The sequence below is a fragment of the Lemur catta genome, chromosome 4 (genome assembly GCF_020740605.2).
Source record: "Lemur catta isolate mLemCat1 chromosome 4, mLemCat1.pri, whole genome shotgun sequence".
Classification (NCBI taxonomy): Eukaryota; Metazoa; Chordata; class Mammalia; order Primates; family Lemuridae; genus Lemur; species Lemur catta.
Window position 1 is genome coordinate 32,144,891 of NC_059131.1, and position 15,129 is coordinate 32,160,019.

General features: G+C 35.3%; 1 protein-coding gene across 1 annotated transcript in view; it reads right to left on the bottom strand.

Annotated features, from left to right (window-relative positions):
• THADA (THADA armadillo repeat containing) overlaps nt 1-15,129 on the bottom strand; it is a 298,298-nt gene that overhangs the window by 211,434 nt on the left and 71,735 nt on the right. Inside the window, exon 27 of the mRNA XM_045549490.1 lies at nt 5,000-5,091. Coding sequence (XP_045405446.1) covers nt 5,000-5,091 — 92 coding nt within the window. The remainder of the gene's footprint in view (nt 1-4,999; nt 5,092-15,129) is intronic.

The following is a 15,129-nucleotide window of genomic DNA, read 5'->3' on the forward strand; positions in this document are numbered from 1 at the left end:
TCAGACTTTGGGTGAAGTGGCTTATTTTCCACAGAGTTTGAAAACATAAAATCTAAAGCCAGACTCCAAAAAGTGACTCACTGCTCGAGACGGGCTCTGTGTGTTGGTGTGTAAATTAGCATGTACTCTGCAGATGGAACTAGATTGGTGTTCTAGTTCTGCCTTTTTCTGACTGTATACCACAAGCAAATAACTAAATCTCACTAGATTTAGTGTACTAGGATGACACTACCTACCTCCCAGAGCTGTGATTCAGCTTAAGTCAAATATGTACAAAGGGTCTAGCATATGCCAAGCAGGCAAATGAGTGCTAAAGAAATGCTACTTCCCTTCACAATTTCTCCCTTCCTTCTACATAAGTGTTAACAGAGACTCCAACACTGCAGATTAACTGTCTCATTCCTCATGATACAGGGAGTTCCCCTAGGGCATAGAGTATTTCTGATTCATCTTTGGATTCCAGGAACCAGCAGAGGACCTGGCACAGAGTAAAAACATAAATGCTTGTTAAATGGAGAAAATGAGAATTCTTTGGGTTTGAGGATGTTAATATTATCCTGGCCATAGTCAAAGAAAATTTTGATTTTCAATTTGGCTGAATAGGTACTTGCTATGAGTTACTATGTAGTTCAAAGCAAATGAGCTATTTTGAATTCTAATAATTACATTCTCTAAAACATAAAAACCCAATTCCCCTGCAGCTCTCAATTTTAGTTTTGAGAACCCAGTTCTTTCCTAAACAATGGAGTGGGTAACCACAGAAACTTGTGGAATCTCCTTTCCTAGAAAACATGAAAAACAGGAGAGAAGCTAGTCTGTCTGGAAATTGCTTCAAAATCTGTCTATAAGCAGGATGCTGGACTGGATTAGATGCCCCTTGGAGGATCCTTCCAGACCTACATCGAATGTTAAGAAAAATAACTAAAACAATTCTCTGTCATTTATACCTAGGAAAATAAAATAAATATAATTTAACATCTCCTAATATAGTCATTGGAAATAATTTTACTCAGACTTAGTGATGCTTTAACATTTTCTCGTTAATTGTATTAAACCATCCTAAATTATTAATTTGAATATGAGCTCTCTTTAATAAGACACAATAGAGACTGTGCTTAACAACACAGTAAATAAGATTATTATTTTTTCGCTTCTCTTTTTCAAGCTACCTGTTTCCATGTACCCCCAATTTACTCATCCCTATGGGAAACACTACTTTCTCCCACATACTCCACTCAATTCTCCCATTCATAAAGTTCTAACGCGTTCATTACTCATAACACATTGTGCCGGTGATTATTATACGGTATCTTCCATTTTTATCTGATTTACAAGTAACAATTTTTGTCTCCTAGCTGAACTGTAAGCTCTTTGAATAAGGTACAAATTTTATATTCCTCTTGTACTCCTCTACCATGTCAACAGTGAGTTCGTGGCAAGTGCTTTCAAGTTCTTATTGGTTCACTGATTGATTTAAAATGAAGGGAGAGTACAAAAGCTATATAACACTGCACACTGAGGCCCTGTATTAAGTTTTGGCAAGGCAGACACTCCAACAAGTCAAAAATAAAGCTTTTCAGATTGTTATGTATTGACACTTGTCATTAGGCTGGGACTAGCACAGTTGAGGTTAATAGACATAGGTGCTGAAGGAAAAGAGCTACAGTTAAAGACCACACTGGTTTAGCTCCTGCCCGGTAAGAAATGAGGAGATACCAAGGTGAGCCCACTCACATGCAGACGGAGGCTTTTTTAGAAAGTGTAACAAACTCCCCAGGTCAGAGAGCTTTGTTGGTTCTGATTTTACATAGGATCGATTACTCATCTATTAGGTCAAGTGAGTCAGGCAACAATAAATAGAAATGAAAGGAGTTTTAGAAAATTAAAATGTAATAACTATTTAAAAACACACAGGTAATACTTATGTTTTCTCATTCTTCATAATCCAAAGAATGAATCTGAAACAAGATTGATGGGCTCAGAAATTCAATCGTTACAGTGCACTCTACTCACTTACAAACAGGGAGGCAGATCTTCTCCTTCTTTCTTTATATATGAAACGGGAACTTCTCGTCCCTACTATGTGGCAGGCACTCAGAACACAGCATTTTATCAAACTCACAATTCCAGTAACATTATGTGAAGTCTTAGCTTAGTATTTTACAGAGGGAAAAGACCCCAGGGAGAGTTCAAACCTCTTATTTTACAAAGAAGAAAAATCAAGGCCCAGAGAGGTTTCCTTGTCTCAGTTGGTTATCATGGCTCTATGGCAACAAAGGCAGGAGTAGAAACCAGATTCCTTGTCTCTCCTCTAGTAACAAAATTTACTTATTTGTTAGGCAATTATTTCTACATGCCTCCTATATGCTAGACACTATGGTAGGCACCAGATACACAAAAATGGATGAGATACTGAGACTGTCCTCAAAAAGCACAGTCTTGAGAGCAAGACGGCTGGATGAATACAATCACAGAAGTGGTAACAGAGAGAGAAAACAAACTCTCTCTCTAATCACCTAGAACTTCCAATAATTTAAAAAGAAATGAACCTCTAATAGTTTGTTTTAACCTCACAATAGCCCTATGAGTACAGAGCATAGATCTTATTATTCCTGTTATATAGATGGAGAAATTGAAGTACAAAGTGGATAAAGGAGTCTATTAAGGTCATCTCCAGTGGCAGCAAAATGCCTAGAAACCAAGTTTGTTTACTCCAAGATAGACATTTTTTCCCTAGTAGATGGAAAAAGCAGATGTTCTTTTTATGTCCAGTTCCCTTCTGACCAAAAGCACACATTTCCAAGATTGTGGGTAAGACAATCTGTGGTTGTGAAAGTAAATTTAACTGACTTGTGAGGTGTCATCATCTGAGGTTAGTCATTTGCTGGTTAAGAAACCAACCAACAAGATATCATTATTACTAGCATTCTTTTTTTTTTATTACTAGCATTCTTAAAGTGCCCATTATATATACAGAATATATGGAAAAGGTCCTGCCCTTGGGGAGTTAATATAGGGCACAGGCATAAACATTCAGCAAAAAGTGACATAATTAAACAAACTACAACTTCAAGAACCATCACAAATAACTGCAAATTTAAGACACTAAAGGTTTTGCAGAGCAAATCTAATAGGAGTTGCCAAGAAATACACTTTTCAAGAGTTAAACAGAGAACAGAAGCCTTATATACATAAAGGTATATATCAATCTTTGGATTATTGAAGTGAGGGCTCTTATCAAATAGTTCACCACATTTAAAAATAATTATTAACTTAATTTCTTCATTTCACTTTTCAACTTTACTCAAAACATTTATACAAATATTCCATTTCTCTCTTTCTAGGAAACTTATATTAATATATTTCATAACCTTTCCTATGTAAGAGGAATAAATTTATAAGGAAGTTTTCTCCATCACTGTGACTTTATAAAAGATTAAAACTGTGTGGTACCACTGCCCTATTCTTCCACTCTCCTTCAGATGCAATCCAAATTAAATAAATCTGATCACTTTCTCCTATATACAGTAACTGTGTCATATATATATATATATATCCAAGAATTATTTCATAAAAACTAAAAAAAGGCATTTCTTCATTTTCAAGTTCAGTCTTAAACATTAATTTCACTTGTTTAATGACTTAATATACTATTTTATGTATATCACTATTTATCATGCTCTTATAACATGACCCAATTGTTTTAAACCTTAGCACATTGTAGAATTATTAACAAAATAGACAAAGCTAAGGAGAAACAAATATCAGTGATTTCAAGATACTGACAGGAAGAATTTCTCTAAGAACAAGCTAAAAAATAAAAATTGTAATCATCCTTCGAAAGGAGTAATGTTTTATTTATTTTAAAAATACTACTCGGTTAAAAAAAAAAAGCCTCTCTGGTATTTCCTGAACCTATTCAGCAGCTTCATACTTATAGCCCTTACCTTCCTTTTAAATATCTGGTGTATTTTTATAGAGTGATAAGTAGTAATTTAAATGATAATTCAGAACTACCACAGTAGGTTTCATTAAAATTATCACCAGTACATCATAAAATGATTTCATGATATTTTTTAATTCCTAAGATTTAGTTTCATCACAAGAAAATACATTTTAATTAACAACAGCTTAAAACTTAAATTTGAAGCATAATAACTTTTTTAGACAGGAGAGGAATAGGGCCTGAATTTATCTCTGGATCCTCAAAAGCAAGACCACTGGGCCAAACTGGACCCTAAATGAGGTTAAGGAAGTAATTAAACATGTAGCAACAGTGACATCTAGTGTTAAAAACTGCAAGCCAATTAGACTACCATTAAATCGTTTCCAGTGCTAAAAAATAATCATTCAAAGCTTTTCTGTAAAAACAAACAAAACTTTTGCATTATATCTAAAAATTACCCATAATCAAAATGGTTCTATAGGTTTCCTTCCAGACATTAAAAGAACCTTGTTAAGAGGAAAATATCTTAGAAAGTAAACATAAAACTAAAGACCAAAAAGTAAAAAGCATTATTTATTCCTTGTGGTCAACATCTGTAACTGCAACTGCTCCCCTCCACACCAGAGTTTAATGCAAAGGTAATCTGGGACATGTTCTAATGAGTGTATCATAAATATTTAAATTTTCACCCATAACACTAAAGATACTGCACAAGCTAAAACTTGATGACACATCAAGAAAAAGTAACTTAGACATTTCAGGAATACTTGAAGATGCAAAGGAAAAAAACTTTCACTATTGCACTGAAAAACAAGCTCTACATTTTCAGCCCTTGCTACCTTGCTAATTTTTGTTGCTTTGAAAGGTCCACTTATTAAGCAGTTGGTATTTTTGCTCAAGGGCTTAGGATTTGGCAGCATAGGTTAATTCTTTATAGTATTTTTACAGTTTTATGATCTAGATGAATCTATAAAAGTAAGCACAATTTCAAAAATTATTTTTGGCCAGGACAATCTTGTGTAAAAAGCAAAGTTAGCATTAGATGGAGCTTACCTATTTGTTTTGGAAAGTTCATCCTTTCCCTTTTTAACTCCAAAAATTCTTGTGATCAAGGTACTAAAGAGAAGTGTGGATGAATTTCTCACCTAATGTAAAAATAAACATACAATAGGGTTAAGAAATATTCACGGCATGAAACCAACATTTACAATGTTCAAACTAGATACTCAAAATCATTACCCAACTGGCTAGTGTAAGGCTAAAGAAAATATGGTTTGTGTTAATAAAAAAAGACAACTTTCAAAAACACTTTATAATTGACTCAAAGACTTCCTCTTAAATTGAGCTCTACAATCTAACCACATGACACAACACAGCTTCTTCCTATGTTTCTAATACTACCATCAACTGTTCTCATTATGTCTTTATACTTGTATCATCAAATAACACTCTTTTTAAAAATTTAATTTTTCCATATCCTTCCTGACAATGAATATCCCAGTAAAGATATCAGTTCTTTCCATTTATTTTCTATAATCATTTACCTATGAGAAAATACTTATAAAATCTAAGTTCAAAGAATCCATGTAATTAATATGGCCAAGAAAATAGTTAATATTCCCAAAATGTTGTTTATCAACCTCACAATGTCAGTAACCCAACCAAGTAATTTTAACCCTTAAATTATCTGAGAGCTGATTAATAAATATAATAGAGGTACGAATTATCATTAACAAACATGAATCATTTCTCCAAGATGACCAATGTGTCAGTATGCTTTGGAATATCACAAAAATGTCTTGAATGTCATGGCATTATCGGGCCTTTTCAGTTACCTTGCCAAATTAGAGTAGAGACATGTAAGTATGTACTGACTTCCCCCACAGCATCACGGAGAATATCCAGAAATGGAAGACACACACTGCCATCAGAGTTTATACTCTAATTAGGTAGGTGTCATACCTACTATATGGTATGTTAAATAATATAAGAAAAAAGGTTATTAAAAATAACAATGTAAGACTTAGAAAACAGCTTCCTGAAAGCAATGCAGTAAGGGTCACAAACTCAAATGCCCACAAGGACCAGGTAGCGACAGAGGCAGCAGTGGACTGTGTTTAATGCAATAACTATTCAGCATCAGCTGAGTTGCAGCCATGAAGAAATATAAGCCCATTGTTGCCAGATCTTTTCCTTTTTCAATACAAGCCAGAAACTGATTTTTATGTGAAATCTCACTATTTTGAAATGTCGGCAACAAATTAAAGAAAAAAAAGCACTATGAAGACCAAGTAAAACAGTGATGGCTACTAGTTTGCAACTTCTCCTCTAGAAGTCTAGAACTGACTCAATCCATCCATGAAGACCCTAGAAGTGAACTTTATAGATATACTGGCACAATTCATACCAGAATTGCAATGAAATCCTAAAACCAGACAGATCTATTTATGCTCATTCAACACTCAACAAATATTAATGGAGACCCTACTATGTGTCCTTCCTAATAGCCCCAAACAATAAATCAATCCATCTTGTTCCTTTATCATTATCACCTCTGCCCTAGCTCAGGTCTTGATTATCTTACCTAATTGAAATAGTTCCCAAAGACTCTTTCGTCTAAGATGACTTAGTAAAAGACACCTGGGACCTTGCCACCTCTCAGAAATCTCACACACCACCACCACCACCACCACCACCACCACCACCGCCGCCACCCCACCCAACAAGAAAAGAAAAACAGAAATGCAAACTCCATCTTGCCCTAAACCACACTGTGTGACAAAGACTGATAGATGTAGTAAAGTTAAAATAGAATTGCCCGGAGATATTGAGAAATGCACACCTTAAAGAAAACTGTAGAAGACTGTTTTACAAAGTGAAAGGGTATCCCCTAGAAACAAAACTCCTTTATTTGATTCAGTAGGCTAGAGGGAGGAGACACATATTCTTTTATTAGTAGTAATATTAAAATGGATCACTGGGGTCCAGCACTATCAGTCTGATCCATCCTGATATGGTCTGAATGTTTGTGTCCCCCTAAAATGCAAACATTGAAATCCTAACCCTCAAGGTGACAGTATTAGAAGCAGGGGCCTTTGAGACATGATTAGGTCAGGAGAGCAGAGCCCTCATGAATGGGATTAGTGCCCATATAAAAGAGGCGTGAGAGACCCCTCACCCTTTCTACCATGTGAGGACACAGCAAGAAGGCACCCTTTAGGAATCAGAAAGTAGGTGCCCACCAGACACTGAATCTGCTGGCACCTTAAAATTGGACTTCCCACTCTTCAGAACTGTGAGAAATAAATTTCTGTTGCTTATAAGTCATTCAGTTTGTGGTATTTTGTTATAGCAGCTCAAATGAACCAAGACGGTGGTCCCCAACCCCTGGGTTGTAGATCGGTACCAGTTTGTGGCCAGTTAGGAACTGGGCCACACAGCAGGAGGTGAGCTGTGGGAAAGCTAGGGAAGCTTCATCTGTATTTACAGCCGCTTCCATCGCTTGCATCACCACCTAAGCTCTGCCTCCTGTCACATCAGTGGTGGTATTAGACTCTCATAGGAAAGTGAATCCTACTATAAACTGTGCATGGGAAGGATCTAGGTTGCACATTCCTTATGAAGAATCTAATGCCTGATGATCTGAGGTGGAGCTGAGGCAGTGACTCTAGCACTGGGGAGGAGCTGCAAATTAGATTATCATTAGCAGAGAGGTTTGACTGAACAATAAATGTAATGCACTTGAATCATCCCAAAACCATCCTTCCTCCCAATGAACCCCCCCAGTCCATAGAAAAATTGTCTTCCATTAAACTGGTCCCTGGTGCCAAAAAAGTTGGAAACCACTGAACTAAGACATCCATTATAAAGTGCCCTCATTAACAGCCAATCATGATCATTACACAGTAGGTGTAACAAAATCATTTATTCTATCAGGCCTTCTACATTAATTACTTACATTCTCAGAAAAACTATTTTGTAAAAAAAGCTTTTGCTTATCAGCTATTTGATTACCCTGTTAGTAAAGAATTATTTCCATATATTTACCAGTTTTCAGAATGAGTTCATGCCATTGCAATCTCCAAATGTGATCAAATGATGATTTTACTATTTTAAAATCATTTACTTTTCCTTTTATTGAGGTATAATTCTCATACCATAAAATTTACCATTTTAAGGTGTGTTATTCAGTGGTATTTACTATATTCACAAAATGGGAAACTATCATTACCAACTAAATTTCACAATATTTTCATTACCCCAAAATGAAACCCTGTAGTCATTAGTTGTCATTCCCTATCATCCCACACTAGGAAAGCACTAATCTACTTTCTATCTCTATAAACTTACCTATTCTGGACATTTCATATACATGGGATCATGTAATATATGGCCTAAATATGCATGGCTTCTTTCACTTAGCACAATGTTCTCAAGGTTCACCCATGCTGTAGCATGTACCAGAATGTCATTCCTTTTTTATGCCTGAATAATAACCCATTGTATACATATATTACTTTTAAAAAATCCGTTCATCATCATGATAGACATTTTAATTGTTTCTATTTTTGGCTATTACGAATCATGATGCTAAGAACATTCATGTAGAAGTTTTTGTGTGAACATGGTATTGCTAGGTTAGATAGTAACTCTATGTTTAACCTTCAGAGAAACTAACTGCCAAAGTGGTGTTTCCATTTTATATCTTACCAGCAATGTATGAGGGTTCCAATTTCACCAATTCTCCAATTTCTCCACATCCTCCCCCCATATTTGTTATTGTCCATCTTTTTTATTTTAGTGGGCATGAAATGGTATCTCATTGTTGCATTTCCCTAATGACTAATGGTGTTAAATATCTTTTTGTGTGCTTATTGGCCCTTTGTATGTCTTTTTTGGAGAAATGTATTCAAATTATTTGTTCACTTTTAAATTGAGCTATTTTTCTTATTATTGAAGTTGTAAGAGTTCTTTATATATTCCAGATACTAGATTTTTATCAGATATATGATTTGCAAATATTTTCTCACATTTTGTGGGCTGTCTTTATACTTTCTTGATGGCATCCTTTGAAATACAGACATTTTTAATTTTGATCAAGTCTAATTTATCTATTTTTTTCTTTTGTTGCTTATACTTTAAGTGTCGTATCTAAGAAACTGCTACCTAATCCAAGGTACAAAAATATACACTTAAGTTTTCTACTAAAATTTGTATAGTTTTAGCTCTTACATTTAGGTTTTTAATACATTTATCTGAATATAGTATGAGACAGGGATCGAATTTATTCTTTTGCATCCAGTTGCATCCAGTTGTCCCAGTACCACCTGTCAAAGGCTATTCTTTCTCCATTATATTGTCTTGGCACCCTTGTTTATGAAATGTGGGGATTTATTTCTGTATAATCAATCCTCTTCCACTGATTTACATGCCTATCCTTATGTTAGTACCACAATCTCTTGTTTACTTTTGCTTTGTAGGAAGTTTTGACACCTTTGAGTCCTCTAACTTTGTTCTTCTTTTTCAAGACTGTTTTGGCTACTGGGGTCCCTTGTACTTCCATATGTATTTTAGGATCTATTTTTAAAAAGTGCCAGAAGGGATTTTAACAGAGATTGATTGTGTTGAATCCATAGATCAATTTGGGGACTATTGCCATGTTAACAATATTAAATCTTCCAGTGATGAACACACAATATTTTTCCATTTATTTAGGCCTTTAATTTCTTTGAACAATGTTATGTAATTTTCAGAACACGAGTCTTACATTTCTTTTGTTATTCTTAAGCATTTTTTATGCTCTTATAAATAAGATTATTTTCTTAATTTCATTTTTGGATTGTTCGTTCTAGTGTACAAATGATCTCATGTCCTGCAACCTACTGAGCTTGTCTATTAACTTCAATTTTTTGTGTGTAGATTCCTTAGGATTTTCTATATATAAGATCATGTCACTGGAAATTAGAGATAGTTGTGCATCTTCCTTCCCAATCTGGTTTACTTTTATTTCTTATTCTTGCGTAGTTGCCCTAGCTAGAACCTCCAAGACAACTTTGACTAGAGGCAGTAAGAATGGATATCCTTATCCTGTTCCTGATCTTAGGAGGAAAGCTTTCAGTCTTTTACCATCAAGAATGTTGTTAGCTATGGGTTTTCCATTGATACCTTTCATCAGGTTAAGAAAGTTTCCTTCCATTCCTAGTTTATTGAGTGCTTTTACGTGAAATGACATTGGATTTTGTCAAATGCTTTTTCTGTATCTGATTAAACAATCATGTGGTTTTGTCCTTTAGTCTATTCATATGGTATATTACATTACAGTAGCCCCCATTATCCACAGTTTTGCTTTCTGCTGTTTCAGTTACCCATGGTACAGTACAATAAGTTATTCTGAGAGAAAGACTATATTCACATAACTTTATTATAGTATATTCTTATAATTATTCTATTTTATTATTAGTTATTGCTGTTACCTCTCATGGTGCCTAATTTATCAATTAAATTTTATCACATTATATATAGGAAAAAACATAGTATACATAGAGCTTGGTATTATACTATCCATGGTTTTAGGCATCTACTGGGGTCTTGGAACATATTTCCCAGGGATAAAGAGGGACCAGTGTAATTGATTTTCATATGTTAAAAAATATATATGCTGTTTTAGAACTGCAGAAATTATACAGCAGAACATTAAAAAGAGTTATTGTAAATGTAGAGCAAAATAACTAGCATGAAAGGCTACTTGTTACCTAAGATAGAAGAGTGTTGCCCCTAGGTTTCTATGTTATAGTATAAATGGTTCAAGGACATCTGTTTCGGGTACTGCTTTTTATTTTTTAGTATTTCATCCATATTTTCTGTCCCTATCCACTATTAAGCTAACAAGGAGGAAAGTGAAGTAATCATAGAATTGAAAGAGAGGCTGTGACTGATAAACTGCATTATCAACTTCTAAACCACTGATAATAAATGCTAATATGAATCACTGATAGCAAACCTTTATGTGAATAATGTAAAAAGTCATTAACAGGGCTAATGTATTTTGAAAAACTCATAGTAGAAAAAGCAATGAAAACATGTTCCTTTGAGGAAGGATGGGAAAAAGGAGAGCGAAGACAGAAAAAAGTAAGTAGTGGCCGGACGCGGTGGCTCACGCCTGTAATCCTAGCACTCTGGGAGGCCGAGGCAGGTGGATTGCTCGAGGTCAGAAGTTCGAAACCAGCCTGAGCAAGAGCGAGACCCCGTCTCTACGAAAAATAGAAAGAAATTATATGGCCAACTAAAAAATCTATATAGAAAAAATTAGCCAGGCATAGTGGCGCGTGCCTGTGTCCCAGCTACTCGGGAGGCTGAGGCAGGAGGATCGCTTAAGCCGAGGAGTCTGAGGTTGCTGTGAGCTAGGCTGACGCCACGGCACTCATTCTAGCCTGGGCAACAAAGCGAGACTCTGTCTAAAAAAAAAAAAAAAGAAAAAAGAAAAAAGTAAGTAGTAATTAAGTTGAAAATGGAGAAATGAGAATGGTTGTCAAATATAGTTATGAGCTGCATACCAATGTTTCAGTTAACAACGGACTGCACGTTTCATGGTGGTCCTAAAAGATTATAATACTATCTTTTTACTGTATCTTTCTATGTTTAGATACATTTAGATACACAAATAGTTCCCATTGTGCTACAACTGCCTACAGCATTCGGTACAGTAGCATGTTGTGTAGGTTTGTAGCCTTAGGAGCAATAGGCTGTACCATATAGCCCAGGTGTACAGTGGGCTGTATCACCTAGGTTTGTTTAAGTACATTCTATGATGTATACACAATGACGAAATCCCCCAACAACACATTTCTCAGAATGTATTCCTGTTGTTAAGTGACACATGACTGTAATTCCAGCTATAATTGATCCTTCTCATGAGGGAAACACCACAAAACCTTCCTAGTCCCTACCTCCTTCTCCATCAAGCCCCCAATATATGGTTGATAGGGACATAGTATTCAGTTGCCAACTGACAACTGCTACCAAAGCTTTTTTCTTCCATTCACTGAGTACATAAACTTTTTCTTTCCGTTCTGGCATGAAAAAGCTTCCACATAGACTTGTATAAGATACAGAACAGTTAGGTAACGAAAAGAAAATTAGGTTGCACAAAGCTGTGCGTGTGCCATATATATATGTATATATTTTTTCTTATGTATGTATAGCTTTTCTTATATAACATAAATGCTCCCTTGACAAATACTCAAAAAGTATGAACGGACAGCGTACATACAATCACTATGTAGTTTGGTCATTTATACCCCATATACGTTCATCCTTAATAGACAGTCAAGTTCTTCAGGGTAGGATCCACATATGACACTTTAAAATATTTTATCTAGTGTACATAGTACAAGTTTATAGTAAAAAAATATTTTCTGAAAGAAATTAAATGAAATTTGGGTTCTAATTTGCCTTCTATCACTTGTTCGCCATGTGACCTTGAAAAAGACACAAAACTTTAGGTTCCAAGTCCCTCATCTGTAATCCAGGAAAATTATGCTGGGATTTCTGGGCCTGAGACTAAAGGGACAGCCAGCCATGTTCTGGAGTTCATGGTGACCCTCTTCCAAAGTAGCAGGACACTTCTTCTGTGAGAAGACAAAAGAAGAGTCAGGGCTTCCACTAGCCCATATGCACCTGTGAATGAATTAGAAAAAACAGTACCTCTTTCTCTAGGTGAAAGAAGCTCCATGCCAAGGCATATATGAGTAGAGCACAGTTAGGTTTCAGCACCACACAGCCCTCAGCCTGGCACCCTTGTGGCAACTTCACAACTACCAGAGTGCCTAGAGACAGTGCCAATACAGGCACAGAGTTCATGTGGAAGTTCTACTGGGCAGATCTGAAAGGGTCTTTTTCTTACTTTCCTCTGAAACACATTGCATGTTGTGAACCAGAGTTGGCCTGAGGGAAGTAAGCTAAGATTTATCAGATAAAGATATATGATATTTTAAAACAGAACTGCCCAGAAAATTCTCAGGTTCTATATATATGTATGAATCTATAAATTACTTTCTGTTACCTAAATTTTTAACTTAACTGGTTTCATCTCCAATATTATGTCAAAGACTATCGCTTCTTGACATCTTTACTAATACTTCTCTATTCTGAGTCACCATCATCTTTTGGCAGAACTATGACAATAGCTTCCTGATTGGTCTTCCTCCTTCCCTCTTGCCCCCTTACAGTCAAGTCTCCAACTGTACCTACATCAATCAGATCCCACCACTCCCCTGCTGTTAACCTCTTTTACCCAGGGTTTTTGAACAGCAGTAAGAGTCATTATTTCAAACCCCAGGTCTGTCCCAAATATACCCAAGGAAGCTCTGGCTCATCCAGCCATTTCCAGACTCATTTGAGATGCTACATCACAGGGAATGGATTCTCCAGCAGCTGTGCAAGGGTTGTGCTAACACCTGCCCAAGTTGTGCTAATGTCCCAAGGAGTGGACTTTGACTAATAAGAGACAAGAGATCGGAGTGTTCGAAGAAGTGGTAGTTTCACAAGGCCTGCTTAGAAGATGTACCATGAGACAAGACAACCAGCTCAGTATTCCTGCAAGGTTAGGCCCACTTGGTAATAACTCCCCTTTTTCCTTGCTTCACTTTCATTTTTCTTTCATTCTTGTTGCTTTGGGTTTGTACCACTTAATAAAACAAAAGGAACTAGGATTTACCTCCAGCTCTGTTTTCTAAGAAAACAGGGCCAAAACCCTACAAGGTAGATAAAAGGCACCTTCTCTGTATTCCTATCACACCCAAAAGTTTCCTCTACAATAGCATAGATTCTGGAGTCACAGATAACAGTTGTGTGTCCTTAGGCAAAATTATTTCACCTCTCTGAGCCTTATTTTCTATATCTGTAAAGTGAGGATTATAACAGAACCTATTGAGATAATCAATGTAATGTAAGTGATGCTACGTACATGAAAAATACTCAATAAGACTGTCATTATTATGATTATTTATCCTTATATTTCCCATGCTTAATATATCATCTGCAATATAGTAGGTGTGCCTAATGCCTAACATGTTTACACAATACATTTTCCCTGTATTTTAAAAATGCTTAGTAGGTGGCAAAGATTGAGGAACCTGTAAAAACAAAGATATACACAAATGCTTTCTGGAAAATGTTACTTTTCTGAAAATTAAAATTAAGTTCATTTTACATGTATGTTTTTCCTCTCAGGAAAAGTTATTTCACCTCTCTGAGCCTTATTTTCTATATCTGTAAAATGAAGATTATAACAGAATCTACCTGAAAAACAGAACCTACTGAGATAATCAGGAAAAACAATTAAATCAAAAGTACAGATGTAGCCAGCGTTACGCACAGATATATTCCTGCAAGGAGGTGTACAAATCAAACTTCTGTAAATCAAACCATATTTCACATGCACTAAAGAAAAAATCACCCCTTAAATCACTTCAACAGAGAATCCTATGGTAAATTGTTTTGTAAAAGAAGGCTTCTTTATATCCATTGATTAAGTTAGTTTATCGTTTTGGTTCGTCTTAGATTAAGTTTTTATAAGGAAGGAAACATAACTATCAATATTAAAGTAACAGTACTGATCATTATAGCTATAATGTTTATTTTCCCCAGTAAACCAAACTCAATAGAAACAAAAGATTCCTTCATAACTAACGTTAAAAAGGACGATCCCAAGAAATAAAATTATTAGAATTATAAAATTAGAAATGAAATATAAGCACTTATATAATATTTATGCAGTCTTTTGTGAATATGCACACATATGGGTACTATTCACATTTAATAAAGCTGATGCATAAAAAAAGAGAAAGAAAATGCACCAGAATGCTAATAATGAGTATATCTGTATGGTGATTTAACAGGTGACTTTTACTATTCATATTATGCTTTCCTTTATTTTCAAGCTTTCTATAATGCACATGTATTACTATTTAGGATCTCAAAAAATATTCTTCAAAAAAATGAATCATTCATGTCTGACACTTTCAGTTTTGCTAAAAAGTTGGAAGAATCACCAGGTTTTACTCTCTGAAAGCCTTTTCACAAAAAATATTTCTTGGTTTATCTGGAATTAATGGCTTGAAGAAAACAATATTGATATTTCCAGCAATCAGTATTATGATCTCTAGTTTTCCTGATAGTCAAGC